Source organism: Westerdykella ornata, assembly GCF_010094085.1.
Source record: "Westerdykella ornata strain CBS 379.55 unplaced genomic scaffold EI97scaffold_8, whole genome shotgun sequence".
Lineage (NCBI taxonomy): Eukaryota > Fungi > Ascomycota > Dothideomycetes > Pleosporales > Sporormiaceae > Westerdykella > Westerdykella ornata.
The window spans coordinates 598,356-617,324 of NW_022986858.1; the positions used below are offsets into that span (position 1 = coordinate 598,356).

The following is an 18,969-nucleotide window of genomic DNA, read 5'->3' on the forward strand; positions in this document are numbered from 1 at the left end:
TCTCCTATCTTCTGGCATGAACAACAACATCATACACGCATTACAAAACGGACTCTCGAAGCCATCCAAAATGTCAATGTCGAAGTCGCCTCAATTCGACAATTACGCCGTCTACGGCCTCGGCACCTATTGGGCGCTTTTCGTCCTACTCCCCAGGATCTACGGGGTAAGCTTCCTTCTTCCCTTTCCCATCGTATACACGCCCGCAATCCAAAGAACTAAGCTAAGCCATCGAATCGAACAGGAATTCCTACTTTCGCAAGCGAATAACGGACACTTTTTCCTGACTCGTCCGCGTACCCTGGAACTCGAAGCGGAGATTAGAACAAAAGTACCAGCTGAGACGTGGACTTGGTACAAGAAGCTCGAGGGGCTTAAAGACGTTTGTTTGGCGGAGTTTCCGTTGTACGTGGCGGCGGTGGTGTTGGGGAGTTGTGCTTTTAAGGATAAGGGTATGTGCAGTTCGTTCATACTTGACCTTTGCCTTTTCACAATGGGGAGCTATGTGATGAGAGAAACAAGCTAATGACACCTTACGGAGCAGGTAACTTCAACACTTTGTCAGGAGTGTACTTTGCCCTGCGCTCTCTGCATGCGTGCTTGTACCTCTTGGGTAGGGGTTCGCGGGCGCTGTGGGCGAGGGTGTGGGTCGGGTTGGCGGCGAATGGGGTGTTGTTGGGGTTGCTTTTGGAGGCGGCGAGGCGGATGCAAGATAAGGTCGTTCTCTTTATTTGAGAGGGATGGGGGAGCGTGTGGGTTTAACTTGGGGAACCAGTTAAAAGTCAAGGGACAGGGCGTGGCCTGTGGGCTTTTGGAAAGAGAAAGGAGGGATTGCGATTCACTCTCTGTTCGGCGAAGCGAGGGGAATCATGAGTTAAGCGGAGTTTCCGAGGTATATAATATTCGTACAACAAGGTATGGAGAGCAACTCTACTCATGAATGAGAGGTTATTATATAATGAAGTCGAAAGAACGAAATGCTGTCCGAGAATTGGAGTTTCTGCCGATATGAGGTCTGAACAACCTCACAGATGATCGACAGCTTGTCCGCATAGGGTCTAGTGCAGATTGTCAAGCGAGGCCCACCCGGCGTCAATTTGAGGCATCACCATCTTCGACATTAAACAAACAACAACATCAGAGTACGGGCTGCACAATCATTCGGCTGTACATTTTGCCTGGATATACGTGCAAGTTTCCGGTTTCCGCCTATCCAAAAACAGATTGACACGATGTCGAACAATAACATGTCCAAGTACTATCCCGCCGAGGACGAGGCTCAGATGAAGAAGGTAATCACCTTGCTTATAAAGTCTGAGCAGATATATCACCATTCCTCCGATATCTTCCATTATACGAAACTATTCTGTAGGCGTAGGAGGAGACATCAGTATACAGCATTGTTATAAGACTCAATCCTTTAAACCCAAATAGCTTACCAAATACTAGGCCCGCAAAACAGCACATCCTACCAAATACCGCGAATCTCTCGCTCCCGGCACTGTGCTCATTCTCCTCAGTGGTCGCTTCAGAGGCAAGCGTGTTGTTCTTCTTCGCCAGCTTTCGCAAGGCGTCCTCCTCATCACCGGCCCTTTCAAGTCCAACGGTGTGCCCCTCCGCCGCGTCAACCACCGCTACGTCATCGCCACACAGACCACGGTCGACATCTCAGGTGTGGACAGCGAGGTTCTTGACAGAGTGAGTCAGGACGCGTACTGGGCGCGGGAGAAGAAGGAGGGCAAGGGCGAGGAGGCGTTCTTCCAGGACGCTGAGGTATCCCCGGTACGCTATCTCTGGTTGATGTTGCCAAGTGGAATCTAACAGGGAATAGAAGAAGGAGACGGACCCCCAACGCATCGAGGATCAGAAGAAGGTCGACAAGCCCCTGATGGCCAATATCCGCAAGGTGCAAGATCTGGAGGCTTATCTTGCGTCGAGCTTCAGCCTGCAAAACCACCAGCGACCCCACGAGATGGTCTTTTAGGTTGCACGTTTGGCGAGGGAAACATGCGTCTTTCTGAGTCATTACCTCCTTCGGCATTCCGTGGCATACCAGGTACAGCGAATGTCTGGCAAAATCGAAGGCGAGCGCCATTAAGCACGCTCCCGATTGCAACACATGCAATGAATGATGATACCCAATGGAATGGATGCACAGTGAGAGTTTGAGGGCGAGGGAACAGCGGACGGCTTTATATGGTGATTTCCGGCCATACCTGCGTACAAATACCAGTATATCGTACGAAATCAAACAAAGTATCTTCAAACTACCGAGGCGGAGCAACTCGGACCAGGTTGTCTATGTCATTTCCGCCATTTGGCTTGGCCTTGCAGTGCATATGAGGGTGCTGACGTTTCCATTGCGCTGTACTTCTGGGCCTGGTGGAGACTAGGAAGATCCGTATCGCTTTTGCCTGTCGAGATTGCTCGCGCTTTTGATGCACCGTTGCTTGCGGGATTGACGGATTCTAACACTGACATGAAGACGCTACCGAAGCGTGTTAGTAAGGTAACGGTATCATATGGAGCTGTGTAACTTCGACAATGGCGATGAGTCGGTTCCAATTCCAAGGTTAAAGTTTGACAAAGGCGGAATTACCTAGGCCGCCCTATTGCTGAACCGCAATTTTGCAAGCTATCCCTACCCTTGACGAGGAATTTGATTTTGAGGCAGACTCTGGATGGATCCTGGAAGAACAGTCGCCCATGTCGTCGATCGATATGCTATGCTTCGAAGAGCACCTGGGAAATAAACCTACGTAAATATTAAAAAAAAAAAAAAAGAAAGAGTAAAAATTATAGACACAGTGGGACTCGAACCGGGGCCCTCCAGGGACAAAAAGGTCGAGAGCCGAATCAGTGCAATACTGCGTGACTCAGCCTTTGAAGCTGCTAGACCTTTTCGCTATCCTGTATTCAGGGCAATGATAATGGCGATAATTATTTGTTATATAGGCAGTAATTGGAGTTGTGTGTAAACACTCTCGGTGTGAGCGAAAGTTTGGTACAATGTATGGGGGTGGTGCGTGAGGTTTGATATTGAACCGCATGTTTCTTGCCCTTCGCACCCGCATCAGACGGAGGAGAGTGACTCCCTAAGGATTAGTCATCAGGTTATCTGAATGTATTCTGTACTTGCAGCATAGCATTATCTCTCAGGAATACCATCAGCAAGCTGAGTGGCGGCGGAAACACCAGCGATGGCAGTACCACGCTTAGAAGAAGACATGTATACTAAGACAGACTTATCTATACGCTACAAAGTACAACAACTCCGGCTCAATGTAGGTAAACACAAGGGTATCAACCAAGCTCTAACCACTCTTCTCCGCCGCCACCATCTTTTCCTTCACGAGTCCTGCTCTCTGAATCGCCGTATCTACCCCACTCAACCTCCTCACCACCTTCTGCACTCCAGCAGGCAACACGCCAAACACAGAAATCCACCTCGCATACAACGGCATCACCACCTCCCCGCTCTCGCCCCTCTCCACCAGCCTCAAAATCTCCTTCGCTACATCCGTCGGCGCGATCACGGGGGCCAGGAAATTCGACGGCGTCTTGACGCCCTCGAACATCTTTGTGCTCATTTGGCCCGGGGACACGAGAATCGTTTTGATGTCCGCGCCGTGCGGGTGCTGGGCGAGTTCAGCGCGGAGGGAGTGGTGCAGGGCGTGTAGGGCGGCTTTGGAGGCGGCGTAGGAGGAGAGGTGGGCGGCGCCTAAGTGACCGAGGACGGATGAGATGGTGACAATAGTGCCGCGGCGGGACTCCAGCATGTGGGGGAGGAATGTGCGGAGGGTGTGAAAGTGGGAGAGGGTGTTTGTGCGGAAGACTCTAGATACTCTTGTTAGTATGTTGTATAGCCAACGGGAGGAGAAGCAAAACGTACTGCTCCACGTCGGAGGCGGTGGTATCGAGGATGGACTTTGGGCGGACGATGCCTGCGTTGTTAATGAGAATGGTAGGAGGACCCAGCTGGAAATGTCAGTCATGGTGGGATGGGAGGAGATGAAGCTTCTTACATCCTCGACAATCTCCCTCGCAACTCTCTCCACCTGCTCTGCATCTCCGACATCACACTGATAAAACAGCACGCCCCTCTCCTCGGACTCCTCATCCGATACCTTCTTCGTATCTAACACCGCAACATTCGCATGCCTCATCCCATACGTATCCGCCAGTAGCCCGCCCAAGCCCTCCACGCCCCCAGTAATCACGATGACCTCTTCGCTCAAATCCACCTCCCTCGGTCTACCGTATGCGAACCTGTCGCTGAAGATCCCAAAAATGCCAATGCCAGACATGAGCATCGCCCAGGCCATGGCGATCCGCATCTCAATGTTCCCGTACGGAGTATATTGCGCGCGTAGGCAGAGGACGAGGATCCAGCACGTCCAGGGGTGGAACAGGGTGTAGCTGAGAACGTAGACAATGAGGTCGAGGGTGAGGTAGTGATGCCATGGTTCGTCGGGTTTGGTGAAGGATTTGGGGAATTGGGCGGGAATTGGGCGGAGTTTGGATTCTCTCGGCTCCATGGTAGGTGAATGTGCGAATGTAGGCAACTGTGTCGGAGAGGAGGGTGGAATGGCTGAGGGGACAGTGGGCGCAGTGGTGCGGCGCGTAGGTAGCGGTGAAGCGATTAGGGATGAGGGTCGATTATGAAGGTCTACTGTCCAAAAGTGCTCAACCTGGAGCTGGAGAAAGGTATAAAGAATGAGTTAAGGGGAATAGGGCGAGTCGAGGATACCTGGCCATCTTTATTGTGCCGCGTGGGGCTCTGGACCTGAGGGGAGTTGTGTTTCATCCCTCATCCAGGAGGTTGCCCACGGCGCGCTCCGTATTATTTAGTTCGGAGGTTGGCCTGCTCCGGATCCCATGTCAGCCTTCAACGACAACGACATCGTAGCAACAACACCATAACTACGGCCAATCGGCATGATGGTCAATACAATCGACAACCCCTCTTGGGGGTTTCACTTTAACGGCAGAAGCCATGGCCAACCATCAGGCATGTACCCCCGCTCCAGACCATGCATTCAAGACCCTTCCCGGGCCATTTTACATGTACTCACCCAGCCGTGGACAGCAGCTGTCATAGTGCAGTTGAGAATTGATACACGGCGAATCAAACTGAGGCTGCTCAGAGGTTAGGCGGTCAAGTTTCGGCCGTCGATTTCCAATTCGCAGAAGTTGCAATGCGCGCTGCTTCCTTCACTCTCATAGGCGGGATACAGCTACTTCTCGATCGAGAGCTGCCATGTAGACTTTCACTTTCCAGGTCAGGACAGTCCCTTCCATGAGATACAACGATCACAGGTTCTCTCTTTCTTCCTCTCGTCTCCCTGAGCAACGGAGAGGGGCTGCGTTCTGCTCATCGTCGGCTGCCTGTTCTTCTCCATTCCCAACCATCCGCACCCATACATCGATCCAAGTTGAAGCTTTGCAGCAGCTTTATCGGTACATTTTCTTGTGTTCTATTTCCCGTACCTCCTTCTATTGCCAATAGAATACAAGGTCCTCCCCATGATCCTTCACACCGCACTTCTGCTGGGTGCCCTTGTGACCCTAGCTCAATCCAAAGCCGTTGTCACCAACAATTGCAAGTACGACGTCTACGCTTGGTCCATACCGAACAACAAGGGCTACGCTCTCAACCGGATCATAACCAGCCACGGCGGCCAGTATTCTGAACCCTTTCATAAAGGAACGAGGCGCGACCCCGGCATTACGATCAAGCTCTCTCCCGAGCCCAATGGCATTTACCATGGTAAAGACGAGCTCGACTTTGCCTACGCCATCGATAAGTTGGATCCATCCTTTGTGTGGGTCGACTTGAACAATGCACGAGGCGACCCTTTTGCCGGCAATGTCACGTTTTACACCTGCTTCGGAGCATACGTCACCCCACAAGTCCCAGCCCGTAAATGCACCATATATGATCAAATCGAACTGGTCCTCTGTGGCGGCGCACGCCAGACCTCAGAAGTGGATCCTGAGCCCGAGTCAATACCACGACATGCTGGTCCCATTACTGGACACCGACTCAACGACACTTCCTTCCCCGTTGCACCGAAACCCCATAAACAGCTGTGGAACAAAACACACTCGGTGGAAGAAAGACAAGAAAAGACGCAACAATCGCGACCCGCACATCCCCCTGACACGGACCAGCTAGAGTGTGGGTGCGCCTGGTACGATGACGGATACAAGTGCGATTGCGAACACAGCACAAAGGCGCACACATGCATCACGACGGGAGCATTTCGATACTGCTACAGCAACGAAGTAGCGAAGAAAACTGGCAATCCCAAAGCCTTCGCCGACAAGTACGCTAAACCATTACTTCAGACCATGTGGACTTACGCCTGCGAAATTGCCGAGATACACCACTGGGACTGCAACGAGTTCAAGTCCGCCCTCAAGGATGCGTTCCCAGAAATTGGCAAGACTCACTCTGCGATCGAACAAGGCAAGGTTATCATGTCACTTCCCTCCAGGCGTAACCATGCCGAGCGGAAGCGTGCCGGAGACGACGCCCAGATTTGCCTGAACCTGGAAAGCCTCTTTCGGCATGAATTCGACACTTTCGATTGCAATGAGATCTACAAGGACATCAAGATCAAGTACGGGAATCAAAGGGTCTATCTCGGCAGGAAGAAGATGGATTATGCGCCAGGCTACAACTCCTCGGACATGCTTGCTGAGTTTGAGAGGAAGTATCCAGACATCAACTGGACCAGTGATGAAGAGCTGGAGTCATTGAAGAAGGCCCACAATGGGACGACTACTGCAATGGCAGGTGGAAACGCCAAATCAACGGCGAGAGGAACCTGAAGAACCACGGAATGGGGGTGAGGACTGTGGGCGTTTTTGAGGCGTCCGCTGGGCGCATGAAAAAGTGGCGTGTCTGTGCTTGTTGCATCCATTGATAGACTGTTATAGAGGTACTACTAAAACATCGTCCTTTCTTCGCTTCTCGCATACCATTTTGCAGGTTCATTTGACACTTCTGTTGACCTCAAATTTGTTTTCCCAAGCCCACTGGTGTTTGCGTAATTTAATAAAAGTGAATAGTGCGCAAAACTCAGATCGAGGGCCGTTTAAGGGCCTTGACGAGGTGAGTGGTTATGCTAGCTTTCAAATCGATCTGATGGTTCCGGTGCGCGGACTCGATAGCAAATTTGAAGTTGACTTGGGTAATAGACGCCGGACCGTTCCTTTGCACGAAATGTGTACCATTACGTCTCTCAAATTTCCCAGCCGTTTTCGTATTTAAAGATCGCGCAACAGAATTCAGCGGGACCAAATGACAGACTCATAGAGTGACCTGTGACAATGCTGGATTCGCAGCGAAGTTTCGAGGATGTCACCTCAAAGCCCAGGCAAGAGTACCACTTTCGCGGATGCATAGTCCCCTCACTTCCGCATCTACTTTTTTACTGTTGCATAACCGATGATCGGGGGATTTTGATACAAAGGTGGGGTAGGACCTCAAGTTAGATCAGAGTTGTTATCGTTCGCCACCATGTCATACAGGAGTGACACAGTACTACACAGATGTTAAGCAAAAGCGGCTGTGCGACATCATTACGCTCCATAAGGCTCCGGTATCGCGGCGATATGCAGAGCTTCGGGCAATTCCCGCCTGTCTACTATGCTTCACAACAGCTTGAATCCGCGGGATTACCTGCAAACCGGCCTATATAAGATTGCAAAGACCTTCAAAATTTGAGGCAGTTCGCACATTAACATTACGAGGAGGAAGAGACCTCGTATACGACGCCTCTAGGTCGCCTCGAGCCTCTTGAATAGCCATCTCGTTCCACCAAATCTGCATCATGAGAACTTCAACATTTCTCTCGTTTACACTTGCTCTTCTGGGTTCGGCATCGAGTAAGACTACCACCTCATGACCTTCCTTTCGTACAGTGCGTTGCAAAGCTATGGTTGCGCTAACAAGTGTTCCACCTCCAGCTGCCGCCGCACAGTGCCGCGACTATTGGGACGGCACGGCACCCTTCTGTTCCGGAGGCCCTTGCAAACCAGGTTGGCATGCCGGAGGCAGCTCGGATTATGGTGACGGTGCCTACTGCATTACCGGCCACAAGGTGCTATGCAAGTGCAACGGAGGAGGCTTGCCTCCAAATTGTAACCAACTAACGAGGACCTCATGCGTGGGTCTCCTCTTGTTCTGCAATACTGGCTGCGGTTGGTACGTTTGCGGAGGGTGTCTGTTTTGGTGGATTGCCGCCCAGCAGGAGAACGGTACGTCTGCTCGAGTAACACACCTCTCCCTGGTAGTGACTGCGCTGACACTGCTATGAAAGAGGGTCAAACATTCAAAAACTGGACGAGAGAGGACATTCACAAAGCCCTGGCTGCCGCAGACAATATGAGCTTGAAGGCATCCTTGTATAAGATGGATGTCCCTGTTCCACCTGATGCGTCAAACAAAACTGTTCTTGACCTCGCAGTCAAGGTTGCTGATGAGCAATTGCGAGACATGGAATACGTGGATGCAGCGGCCAGCTATAATGAATGGGAGAGCCCTGACCGTTGGATTCCTCTGAAGAGACCAGGAGGATGTCAGAAGGAGGCGAAAGCCGACAACCAGGAGGTTTTGCGGGGGCTGTGAAATGTGCCGACGCTCTGTGGAGTGGAGCGCTATATTGGTTTGACCAGCGTCGATCGCCCCCTATAAAGGTTCTTAGGCATTGCTGGAGGTAGCTTCTGGTCATCTGGAGTTTTCCACTAAAAATCACACTGGCCATTAGCGGGTCCTGTCCTTACCACTAGTAACTTATTGATTGATCCGACCCTACATACAATTCTGTACATTTTTGCTCAAGAGTCACGTATCTATGCACTGTGTTTGCTCCTCAAAAACTGCATGTTTCTCATGCCAGTTTGCTAAGACTCTTACCGTGTTGTGGCACCATTTCGGTAACCATATACCATCCATTATTCTGGTGTTTGGCTTCGTCTGTCGTTCTTGCCCTTAACCCTACAAGCCGAAGGTTTGTGATGCTCTCTGCGTGTGATTATTTCCTCCCAGCCTGTTCCAATGTGGCCATGTGATTTGTTGTGTGACTTGGTGTCAAAGACAACGGTAACAGTATCAGCCGTGATCTACTTTTACCGGTACAATATTCCGTTCGTGAGAGTCGCCAGATCACTGAGGATCGGATCTCCGCTGTAAACATTCTCAAAAATTGTTGTGTGTTGCAAGGCGACCAAATACTCCTCACGCACGTAGGGGCAGAAGAGAGTGGGCAAGGCTGTCTGTCTACTGCGGTATTATATGGCATCAATTGTAGCATGAGGACTTCCGACCCGCACAAAAGACGATGCTGTTCTGTTCAAAGGCTTCGTCGATACCGGACGTCGCAAACGTCGTCGGATTGGTGTGATGGACCGGCGGAAAGCTTTTCCTCTGTGACTACCATATTTTGGTGATGTATTATGGTGTACGGTGTACTGCTTGAGTTTTGACCCTCTTACCGGCCTGTTACAGACTGTCTGTCCAGCCGAGCATATGTGATATGTCACAGAAAGTGAGTACGGTGTTGTTCAGACGCAGGCTAAAACCTAGGAAGACCTCTGATTAGCGTTGTTTGCAGATCGTACACCGTCATTATGAGCCACTATATGAGAACAGGTGGATCTTCTTCAGCTTCTGACCATCTCATCACTGACCATCTCCACAATCCCTGACCGCAGTGTAAATCTAAACAACCTTCATCATGATCTTCACCACCTCTCTCCTCCTTCTGCTCACCGCAGCTTTCTCCTCAGCCCAGTATCTCGGCTCATTCTACATCTCGAACAACTGCCCCGAAACCGTCTATGTTTGGTCCACAGCTGACACCATTGGGCCCATGCAAACACTCAAAACGGGCCAACATTTCATCGAGTACGCCCACCGCAACCCGCAAACAGGTACCGGCATCACTGTCTTCATCTCAAAGGACCCAGATGGTTTGACCAATGGTTCACCCCTGCTGCTTCTGGCGTATTCGGTCGATCCGACTGAACAAGACAACGCCCGTATTTGGTATGAGTTGGATACGTTGCGTGGGAGTCCGTTTGAGGGGCAGAAGGTTTGGTTGGGAGGGGATGCTTGTCCTGAAATCAGGTGGGAGGATGGGAGGGAGCCGGGAGAGCAGGTGGTTAAGAACTGTATTCCTGGGGTGGATATGTCTTTGAGTCTTTGTTATGCCCCCCCTTAGGCTGGGAAACGAGGTTGGAGCTGCAAGGGTTAGGGAAAACGAATTCAAAAGTGGGTATTTAGAGGCTGCTTCATAGCTGTGAAGGAGCCAGGAGAACAGGGAGGATGTCGCTATATCTGGTTCAAGGCTAAAATCCTGATTCCATCCTTAGCATAACAGAGTGGTTCCCAAGGGTTGTTGAAAGGCTCTAATGATTACGGATACACGACTACTCAACGTACAGGCACTTAGGGATGTGAATCCGCAGAACAAGGACTGATACTCCAGCACGAGCCCCACCCTATAGCGAGTATCATGTCACAAAAATTGGGTGATGCTTCTAAAGGCATTGTTGTCAATGCAAACACACCTTCTGATCTCTTCATAACCATCGATGCATCGCTTGTGTCGGTGGATGTATGCAATGCGAATTTAATGGCAGGATTCATCCTCTTCGTGGTCAAAAAAACTCCGGCGCGCTCAACGTGCGTGGTCTATGACGTTTACGTCCGCTCCGGCAGACAGTACCCTAAGGTAGTTTGGTAAACAGCCACGTCACTCGTTTGATCTGCCATCCCTCGCGTTGGCATCTGCACAGCTTCTATCAGCAGTTCGATAAAAGCACCTGTCACATTGCGTTGCTGGACTGCTCGGTGAAGAGCCGTGAAAATGACACGTAGTGTTCTCTTGGTACTTGTTGATATTCGCAATAGCACCGAGAAGGATTTGAGTGACCACGAACGCCCCATGCTGGTTCCGGCCGATAGCAGTAGTATGACGAACTAAATCATCCGTCCAAGCTGCTCGCAGAGCAGAGTCGAGCGCTTGCCGAGGAAGGGTAGGGCTTGAGTCAAGAAGAAGTCGGACTACTTTGTGACCGACAAGAACGCACGTGGTGTCCAGATTCCCTCTCGAAACAACAGCAGATAGAGATTTGCCGGAGGCTTGAAGACCATTGTCAAGGAGAGCATTCGAGGCGCTTATCGGTCGTATTTTGCAGCCATATCCTATATATGAGCAGTTGGGGTAATTTTAGTGGCTATGGAAAGGGAACTTGCGGTGATAGGGTTGAGTATGATGTTAGCCCAAGCTAGGATACTCTAGGATAAAGACATATTTGTACACAGTACCATTATCCTCTATAATAGCACGGTCTCTCTAGCACCAGCGTACGGAGTATGTATAGCACGATTGTATTGGAATTGGAGAAAGAAGAGGTCGAGACTAAGATTTGTATGCCAAGATTTTGACTAAACCAATTGGTTGAGGTATTACATACCCCTGCTCCACCGCGAGCTTGGCGACGATCCAGAGAGCGGGTTCACTCCACTTTCAGCTTCACTCAACCTTCACCACTACTGAATGCACAGAATTGCACTTGACGATGGCTCCCACTCGCAGCCCTTCGCCGGGAGATGGCATACACTCCCCGCAACCGCAGCTGTCTAAGCGCGACAAGCGTCGCAATCAGCTTGACAACAAGTACCACGAGATGTTGGCTTCGTTCAATGACAACCGCGACAGCCACTACCGCGCGCAGCTCTCTGCGCTCCAAGCCGACATAAACCTAATCACTCGGGCCAATCCATACAACAATGAGCCCCTTGCAGATGACGGCGAGGAGGCCAAAGAGCTCATCAACCAAATCATGGGAAACGCGATTCCGACAGCCCCCAGTGCTGGCACCGACTACATCGCGGAGGTCGGAAAGCATTATGCTCGCTTTGTGGACGCCGTCAACGATGCCATGGAGGAGCGAGACTATAATCTCGTCATGCTATTGGTAGGTCTTCACTTAATGAGCGATCGCGCTGCGTTGCTAACAAGCCGTAACAGAAGAAGCACCAGAACCAAACCTATGAAATCGAAAACAACTACCTCTACAAGGTTCAGATTGCCGAGGAAGAGCACAAACTGCTCGCAGGCACGGTGCGCGAGCGACTTGTGAACTCGATCCAGGCACGCTTGAACAAATTGAAGCGCGAGAAAGAACAACTCGACCTCTCCGACAGCAACGCGATGCTTCTTCATCCCAATCAGTACAGCATAGGAAATCCCGCTAGTCCAGGGGGACCGCTGGCGCCTCGCAAAACAAGGCGGACCGGCCACAGATTCGGAGAGGCGGAAGAGGTTGCGGGGACTGAGAACAAGCGAAAGCGGAAGCTGTTTGAGGAGGACAATGGATCGCCGGGGCCTTCTGGTCGCAACGTCGACATCATCGTCGACTCGCCTTTCCGTGAAGCCAAGGCACGTACCATGCAATCCCAATTTGAGGAAGGCGCCTACGCCATTGAGAAGCTGTTCACAGAGAAGGAGCTCAACATGGCTACAAACCGAGCTACAACTGCAGCCTCGAACTTCTTCGCCAAGATGAAGAATGCGGAGTTGGCGCAAGACAGTGCAACAAACGGAACCGGTCAGGAAGGTGGAGACGATGCTGCTGAAGCGCAGGAAGGGGACCAAGAGCCTGAATCGCCCACAGGGGCCCCGGAGATGACGAGACAAGTCTCCTCGAACCCGCACGCTACTAGGGGTGCTACGCGGTCAACTTTCAGCTCGACTACGATCGCCAACGGTCACATTCCGTTTATCTATAATCAGCCCTTCTTTCTGGACGCTAAGGCTTTCCAGAAAAACAATGCCCGGGCTCCAACTCCGCCTCCCCTTGCCGCACATGATGTGGATCAAGACTGGCTTCTCATGAAACGAGATGCGCCTCCCAACGATGAGCTCAACGAGAAGCTTCTCCAGGCTGGGATTCAACCGATGAAAGCAAGGGAGTATCAGATTCAAACACCCGACTTTCAGCTCCCTGAATCAGAAATTACCAGCCACGTACGCTCCATGGCCCCTCATCTCGAGGTTCAGCGCGCCATTGGTGGCGTGCCGATGAGTGCGCAGAGCAGCATGGGTGGATACAGTGATACGAGTGCGAATGCTACACCACTTGGCAGAGATAGCGTGCCAATGGCGAGGACGGCCAGTGGATCTGGTCGTCGTGGTGGCCGGAGGGGACAGTAGTGTCTTTCCACCTTTCGGCATTCAGGACAAGCGTTACGTACACCACAACCAGCAGGCCCTGGACTTCTGTGGTGATCATCGTCTTATGGAATCCTGATTTCAGCATGGACGGCTAAGCCAAGGGTTATGAGTTGCATATGATGGCGTCTAGGTTGAGCGGCTTGCATAAACCAGCATTCACGGCTAGGGTCTGTCCCTGTGAGCATATGGGATGGAGTATTGTTCAGGCTCGGTCTTGTGATAGGGAGACCGTTATGATAGCAAATGTCACTTTTTAAACAAGAGTTCACTTTGCAAATCCTCGGTGGTACACAGTGCTTGTGATTAAGCCTCCCTTGACAAGATCACATTGTTTTGTAGTTTGAATCAGATTTGCGTACATCAATTGACCAACGCTCCTAGCGCTCCCAAACCCGAACTTGGCTTCATTTTGCCCCCTTCATTCATTGGCCGAAGGTCTCCTCCCAGGCCCCATCGGACCCAAGCACAGGACTATATGCCCTCCCTACCCGCAAAGCGTAAGCGTAAGGTCCGTATCCCCAAAGTACGCCCTTGTCCCACTCGGCGCACCACCGCTCCACTCAATACTGGGCACATTCTTCCCCTCGGTCCCTTTAAGCGTAAACTTGCGGCCCCTGAAGCCATAATCAAATCCAAACACGGTGCTGAGATCGTAGTAAATCGATCCCTCGGAGGGATTCAGCGCGTAGTTGAAGTGCAGCAAGGGGGCCCCCGTGTAGAGGGCGCGGTCATTGGTACCGATCTTGATGGCGATGCCGGTGAGGGGGTCGTAGCGGAATCGCTCAGAGTAGGTGGCGCCGTTGGGGATGGTTTGGAGGGAGCCGACGACGCTGGAGACGGACCAGAGGTAAACGGTGAAGCCGCATTTGTTGGTCACGTAGGCGGAGCCGGAGGTTAGGGTGGTGGTGTCGGGTTCGTTGGCGTTGTGCGCGGGGGAGGCGAGGGTGAGGGGAGAGAAGAGGAGGGGGAGGGTGGAGAGGAGGGATTTGAGTTGCATGGTGCAGGTGGTGCTTATGATGATGTCTAGGAATAGTGATGGAAGGTAGAGGTGATGGACTGGGAAAGCTCGATGTGGTTGAAGAGAAAAAAAGTGAAATCTGGCTGGGGTTTTATACGCAGCCGCAAAAGGCCTTGTTTCGATGTCTGAAGCGCATTCGGTATGGTGCCAATATGGTGGAGTCGTGAATATCGCCACTTGAAGCATTGGACGTGCGCTGTGCAACTGCGTCCAACAAGTAACGCAACCGTACTAATCCTCAACAGTCAAGGGATCCACCTCACTGAAGGCCTGCCATGACAGCAGAATGTTTCCTTGCGGCCATACAATGAGGACACAACCAGTTCGAGACCTATCCAGATGCAAAGACAAGGTGCGTGACGTGAGGCGATGTGCTGAAGTGCAGTGTGCAAGGTGAAATTCCAATTTTGCCGTGTCGTACATGGCACCACAAAACTATGCTGTGGGACAGATATTTTGCTGCAAGTACATGTTGCACCCGCCTATAGTATAGCCTTGAGAAATGTGAGGAGGGAGTGGATAGGCCGGGCAAAAGTAGGAGAGTGAAAAATGTAGAGAAAGGTGAGGACGAAAGAGAAAAAGGCGAGGTCATGAGGTCTACAAGAGTATTGATACAACGTGGAGAAGAGAGCAAACAATGAAAGCTTTGGAAACGAGATGGGCTACGATATACGGACGAGTTTGCTGTTGTAATTCCATAAGAGAAAAGAAGGGACTTACATAAATGGTGTACGTGTGCTGGGTAGATACAGAATTCGAGGCGTCAGCTGCAACTGAACGTCCTCCCCAGATGGTTCAATCATGGGTTTCACTTTCGGCTCACATGTCTCTACTTTGACTCTTTGTGACCGTTGTCCCCTTCGATGTATGTGTGGGAGATTGCTGCCCTCTCGCGGTTGGTGCTGACTTTGGCAAGGGGGACTTTGAGTAAGGAGGTGCAAGCCCTGGAGGAGTAGAGTCAGGAGCTGGACAGAACATGAGACAACACTCGAGGACATACAACACGAAAATCGTATTGATCCTAGAAAAATGGTGTTGAAGGGTGGCTGAAGCATTATCAGTGTTCCATCAGTGAACGTCGTCCGAATGACTAAGCAATCATCACCAGCAAACCCGGTTCTAGCCGGCGGGCAGCTATCCGGTGTGCCTCGGCACGCTTCTAGTACGGGTGGCGACCTTCCAACTTCTGAAGAGTAACGGAAATCCTCAAGATGTTGTGACAGCCTCTTTTCGACTCGCAAGTTTCTTTTTACCATTAACAGCGCGTCCGCATTTCCGTGTTCGAGCTATGTCCGCTTCAACGTTCCGTGCATGTGCCAGAATGGCGTCCCGCCCCCAACAGCGCCTTGCTAGCATACAAAGACAGTTCAGCACTTCGAGATCCGCGGCGAAGGAAGTGCGGGATGCATATATCATAAGTGCCAGCCGGACGCCAACAGGTGCCGTACGTCAACCCATCATTTTGTTCTACCATTTTCGACTTGCTTGCTCACCGAACCACAGTTCAATGGCCAGTACACGACCGTTTCGGCGACACAGCTCGGTGCCGCTGCCATCAAATCCGCCGTCGAGAAGTCAAAGGTCCCCATCTCCTCGATAGATGCTGTATATATGGGCAATGTCCTTTCCGCCGGCGTCGGGCAAGCTCCCGCACGGCAAGCCGCCATCTTCGCCGGTCTTTCCCCCAACATCGAGGCGACCACCGTCAACAAGGTTTGCGCATCGGGCTTGAAGGCTACAATGATTGCGGCGTCGACGATTGAGCTCGGTCAAGCGGAAGCGCAGGTCGCAGGCGGTATGGAGAACATGACCCGGGTGCCGTATTATCTCAACCGTGCGAGCCAGCAGCCGGCGTTCGGCGACCAAAAGCTTCAGGATGGCTTGATTGGGGACGGGCTCTGGGATGTTTACAATCAGATTCACATGGGCAACTGCGCGGAAAATACGGCGAAGAAGTACCAGATTTCGCGCGAGGAGCAGGATGAGTACGCCATTTTGACGTACAGGCGCGCTCAGCAAGCATGGAAAGACGGGCTGTTCAAGGAAGAGATCGTACCTGTTACAGTCAAGACGAAGAAAGGAGAGACAGTGGTCACCGAGGATGAGGCCTACAACAAGTTGAAACTTGAGAAGGTTCCCACCCTCAGGCCGGCCTTTACTAAGGATCTGAGCGGAACTATCACTGCGGCGAACAGCTCGTCTTTCAGCGATGGCGCTTCTGCTGTGGTTGTAGGTAGCAAGGAAATCGCACAGCAGTACGGCCAGGACAGCCGTGTATTGGCTAAGATCGTCACTTATGCCGATGCTGCGGTTGGTAAGTCGCTTTGCGTGTATCATTGATGAGACGGGCGTAGCTAACAGCTCGTTAGACCCCATTGACTTTCCCATCGCCCCCTCCGTCGTCGTCGAGAAGCTCCTCAAGCAGTCTGGCCTCACCAAATCCGACATTGCCATCTGGGAGTTCAATGAGGCCTTCGCCGCCGTGATCAAGGCGAACGCCAAGATCCTCGGCCTTGGTGTCGAAAACGTCAATCCTCGTGGCGGTGCTATTGCTCTCGGACACGCTCTCGGCAGCTCCGGCTGCAGGATTCTGGTCACTCTGCTCCATCAACTGAAGGTTGGTCAGTATGGTGCTGTGGCCATTTGCAATGGAGGAGGTGCCGCTTCTGGTATGATTGTGCAGAGAGTGGACGCTGGATCCCTATGATGGTAGCTCCGGTAACGGGTAGGCAGAATCTAATGTATTTTATGACTATGTTCATTTTGATGTTCACGTTTGCGTATTGACCTGTTTGGAATACGCTTCCGTCTGGCGTCTTGGCTTCAATGATCTCGGATGGGGGCTTGCGAACTTCTCAACGTTGTCCAGCGCTCTCTTCGTCGATCCATAAAGAAGGAAAAAAATGAATAAACGGGCAAGCTAAACGAGATAGGCCGGACTAGAACTGACGCTCCTTAGGGAACAAGATTCCGAGTCTTGCGCGATAACCACTCCGCTACCATGCCTTCAAACTGGAGAGACTTTAACATTTATCGGCGTTTAGACTTCATATGTCGCCTGTTTCGCAGCCGCTACGCCGCCACTTGCGGACAATCACAAGAGAGAAAGAACCGGGGGTCATAAAAGGCCCCCTCTTGTCCGCAGCCATGTTGTACAGCTCCACGCAGCTCTATGTGCGTACCCAGCTATAGAGGTACTGCGCGACATTCACACCCAGAGTGAGGGTTCAAAGACCCTCAAGAATGCTTCCCCGTACCACTTCCGAACAAACATGGCTCCAATTGCAGAAGGCGACACCGCCTCTCATCTCATGTCATCTTAGACGACTCCATCATCCGTTCCCAAACTGCAACACCCCTTCCAAACTCTGATGAAAATTGGGCACTCCAACAATACTCTTCGTAGCCGCCCAGTAATCAATCGCATCCTGACCATGATACGTGATCAACAGGACCATGCCGAAGTCATCCAGCTCGCTGGCCTCGGCCTCCCGCAGCATATGGGTGAAATCCATATTCTCGATCCAGTGCGGACTCAGCGTCTGCTTGGTGCGCGCCCATTCGAGTTCGGAAGTCGCTTCCCACAACGCTCGTTGAGCTGTGAAGCAGTTTGCGGTGACTTCATCGGCGACGGTGCAGTAGCCCTTTTTGATGAGGGAATAGAGGCCGGTGAGAAAGAGGGACATGGTGATTGTGCGGCGGGCGCTTTCGGCGAAGAGCCAGGCACGCCAGGAGGGCGCAGTTGCGGTGGTGAATTGGCGTTCCTGTGCGGTGCGGGATTGGAGCTCTCTGGTCCAGGCTAGGAGGGTGGGTTCGGCGCTTTCGGCGAGGAAGCGTTGGCGGATGTCGCCGTCGAAGAGGCGGATGAACTGGAAGATTATGAGGGACTGCGTGGATGCTAGCAGGTCTACGGGTGTCCAGAAGGGTTGGTTAGGGGAGCGGAGGAGTTCATTGGCTTTGGCTTCGATGATATCCAGGGCTATTGTTTTGTTGGCTGGGGTTATGGTGGAGTAGATGGCACAGGCCGCGTACGCCTGCGCGTGAGTGAGTCTTTGCTACCATCCCTTTCATTCAGCGGGATTGAGGCGCCACTTACGTCCATGAGGGGCTTTGGCATATTCGTCGCATATAGTTGTGCATGTATAAAAGGGACCTTGCCCTCCTTGAGCCACTTATCTGGCCATGTCTTGAACCGGGCTACGGCTGCTTCGGCATCTTCTTTGGGTAATGTAGTTTTCTTAAATTCCTCAGACACAGCAAATAATTCAGGCAGCGAAGTAATGTCAGCGACGTGCGATTGCTGGGAATGAATAGCATCGGCAGAGAGCTCCAGATGCGTATCTAGACCGCCTGACCATGGAATCGATCCAGGCTCCCGCATCAGGTCGTCCAGCCAGGCAAACTCTAGTTCTGGAATCGGCACATCTGCTATAGAAGCGCCCTTATTTGGATAGAAACAAGCAATGTCTTTCTTCGAGCAGCGACCGCATCGGGGCACCTCCATTCCGCATTTTCGCTTCGCTTTGACACACTCGCTGCATGACTTCCGCCGTGGATTGGGCGCTTCCGTCATAGCGGGACGAAAGGCGGAGAATGCGTCAGTCTCTGCAAACCGCAGCGTGGAAGTGTAATGGGAATTGCCATGTTGTTATTGTCTGCGGAGTTGGCGGCGGAGTCCGCAGCGGAGTTGCGGAGTAA

At 51.8% G+C, this 18,969-nt stretch overlaps 11 protein-coding genes and 1 non-coding gene across 12 annotated transcripts; 7 read left to right on the top strand and 5 right to left on the bottom strand.

Moving 5' to 3' along the window:
- Nucleotides 1–51: 51 nt before the first annotated feature.
- On the top strand, nucleotides 52–735 carry EI97DRAFT_466689 (uncharacterized protein; the record flags this gene model as incomplete). The annotated part of the gene is made up of 3 exons (XM_033801547.1): nucleotides 52–166; nucleotides 245–452; nucleotides 545–735. The coding sequence occupies exons 1-3, from the start codon at nucleotides 71–73 to the stop codon at nucleotides 733–735; spliced, it is 495 nt and encodes a 164-aa protein (XP_033654702.1). The 5' UTR covers nucleotides 52–70.
- A 387-nt stretch (nucleotides 736–1,122) lies between these two features.
- Nucleotides 1,123–1,495, bottom strand: EI97DRAFT_311641 (uncharacterized protein). Its single transcript, XM_033794610.1, has one exon. The coding sequence runs from the start codon at nucleotides 1,350–1,352 to the stop codon at nucleotides 1,158–1,160; it is 195 nt and encodes a 64-aa protein (XP_033654703.1). The 5' UTR covers nucleotides 1,353–1,495; the 3' UTR covers nucleotides 1,123–1,157.
- Nucleotides 1,450–1,984, top strand: EI97DRAFT_375433 (uncharacterized protein; the record flags this gene model as incomplete). The annotated part of the gene is made up of 2 exons (XM_033795504.1): nucleotides 1,450–1,782; nucleotides 1,832–1,984. Coding segments are annotated over 2 exons (486 nt in total), but the record flags the coding sequence as incomplete, so codon positions are not given.
- Nucleotides 1,985–3,186: 1,202 nt separating this feature from the next.
- Nucleotides 3,187–4,797, bottom strand: EI97DRAFT_417278 (NAD(P)-binding protein). The gene is made up of 3 exons (XM_033796918.1): nucleotides 4,026–4,797; nucleotides 3,893–3,978; nucleotides 3,187–3,837 (listed from the first exon to the last, which is right to left on the bottom strand). Exons 1-3 carry the CDS (start codon nucleotides 4,536–4,538, stop codon nucleotides 3,315–3,317), a joined length of 1,122 nt encoding a protein of 373 aa, XP_033654705.1. The 5' UTR covers nucleotides 4,539–4,797; the 3' UTR covers nucleotides 3,187–3,314.
- A 543-nt stretch (nucleotides 4,798–5,340) lies between these two features.
- Nucleotides 5,341–6,982, top strand: EI97DRAFT_311675 (uncharacterized protein). The gene has a single exon (XM_033794611.1). It carries the CDS (start codon nucleotides 5,527–5,529, stop codon nucleotides 6,835–6,837), a length of 1,311 nt encoding a protein of 436 aa, XP_033654706.1. The 5' UTR covers nucleotides 5,341–5,526; the 3' UTR covers nucleotides 6,838–6,982.
- Nucleotides 6,983–7,943: 961 nt separating this feature from the next.
- EI97DRAFT_489769 (uncharacterized protein) lies at nucleotides 7,944–8,327 on the top strand (the record flags this gene model as incomplete). The annotated part of the gene is made up of 1 exon (XM_033802226.1): nucleotides 7,944–8,327. A coding segment is annotated over one exon (384 nt), but the record flags the coding sequence as incomplete, so codon positions are not given.
- Nucleotides 8,328–9,776: 1,449 nt separating this feature from the next.
- EI97DRAFT_354090 (uncharacterized protein) lies at nucleotides 9,777–10,181 on the top strand (the record flags this gene model as incomplete). Its single annotated transcript, XM_033794880.1, has 1 exon — nucleotides 9,777–10,181. A coding segment is annotated over one exon (405 nt), but the record flags the coding sequence as incomplete, so codon positions are not given.
- A 1,376-nt stretch (nucleotides 10,182–11,557) lies between these two features.
- EI97DRAFT_397155 (uncharacterized protein) lies at nucleotides 11,558–13,537 on the top strand. Its single transcript, XM_033796354.1, has 2 exons — nucleotides 11,558–11,994; nucleotides 12,048–13,537. Exons 1-2 carry the CDS (start codon nucleotides 11,596–11,598, stop codon nucleotides 13,230–13,232), a joined length of 1,584 nt encoding a protein of 527 aa, XP_033654709.1. The 5' UTR covers nucleotides 11,558–11,595; the 3' UTR covers nucleotides 13,233–13,537.
- Nucleotides 13,538–13,743: 206 nt separating this feature from the next.
- Nucleotides 13,744–14,160, bottom strand: EI97DRAFT_353482 (uncharacterized protein; the record flags this gene model as incomplete). Its single annotated transcript, XM_033794869.1, has 1 exon — nucleotides 13,744–14,160. A coding segment is annotated over one exon (417 nt), but the record flags the coding sequence as incomplete, so codon positions are not given.
- A 1,276-nt stretch (nucleotides 14,161–15,436) lies between these two features.
- On the top strand, nucleotides 15,437–17,021 carry EI97DRAFT_417285 (thiolase). Its single transcript, XM_033796919.1, has 3 exons — nucleotides 15,437–15,715; nucleotides 15,775–16,585; nucleotides 16,641–17,021. The coding sequence occupies exons 1-3, from the start codon at nucleotides 15,560–15,562 to the stop codon at nucleotides 16,976–16,978; spliced, it is 1,305 nt and encodes a 434-aa protein (XP_033654711.1). The 5' UTR covers nucleotides 15,437–15,559; the 3' UTR covers nucleotides 16,979–17,021.
- Nucleotides 17,022–17,196: 175 nt separating this feature from the next.
- On the bottom strand, nucleotides 17,197–17,277 carry EI97DRAFT_t49. The gene has a single exon. It is a non-coding gene; the product is annotated as a tRNA-Pro (tRNA).
- A 326-nt stretch (nucleotides 17,278–17,603) lies between these two features.
- On the bottom strand, nucleotides 17,604–18,844 carry EI97DRAFT_457884 (uncharacterized protein; the record flags this gene model as incomplete). Its single annotated transcript, XM_033800857.1, has 2 exons — nucleotides 17,604–18,305; nucleotides 18,368–18,844. The coding sequence occupies 2 exons, from the start codon at nucleotides 18,842–18,844 to the stop codon at nucleotides 17,604–17,606; spliced, it is 1,179 nt and encodes a 392-aa protein (XP_033654712.1).
- Nucleotides 18,845–18,969: the final 125 nt, after the last annotated feature.

Coding starts and splice junctions, on each gene's coding strand:
- EI97DRAFT_311641 (XM_033794610.1), bottom strand. CDS start 1,352: ATGGAAGATATCGGAGGAATGGTGATATATCTGCTCAGACTTTATAAG.
- EI97DRAFT_417278 (XM_033796918.1), bottom strand. CDS start 4,538: ATGGAGCCGAGAGAATCCAAACTCCGCCCAATTCCCGCCCAATTCCCC. Junction 3,979..4,025: donor CGAGGGAGATTGTCGAGGAT/GTAAGAAGCTTC, acceptor TGACATTTCCAG/CTGGGTCCTCCTACCATTCT. Junction 3,838..3,892: donor ACCGCCTCCGACGTGGAGCA/GTACGTTTTGCT, acceptor AAGAGTATCTAG/AGTCTTCCGCACAAACACCC.
- EI97DRAFT_311675 (XM_033794611.1), top strand. CDS start 5,527: ATGATCCTTCACACCGCACTTCTGCTGGGTGCCCTTGTGACCCTAGCT.
- EI97DRAFT_397155 (XM_033796354.1), top strand. CDS start 11,596: ATGGCTCCCACTCGCAGCCCTTCGCCGGGAGATGGCATACACTCCCCG. Junction 11,995..12,047: donor ATAATCTCGTCATGCTATTG/GTAGGTCTTCAC, acceptor AAGCCGTAACAG/AAGAAGCACCAGAACCAAAC.
- EI97DRAFT_417285 (XM_033796919.1), top strand. CDS start 15,560: ATGTCCGCTTCAACGTTCCGTGCATGTGCCAGAATGGCGTCCCGCCCC. Junction 15,716..15,774: donor GCCGGACGCCAACAGGTGCC/GTACGTCAACCC, acceptor ACCGAACCACAG/TTCAATGGCCAGTACACGAC. Junction 16,586..16,640: donor TTATGCCGATGCTGCGGTTG/GTAAGTCGCTTT, acceptor ACAGCTCGTTAG/ACCCCATTGACTTTCCCATC.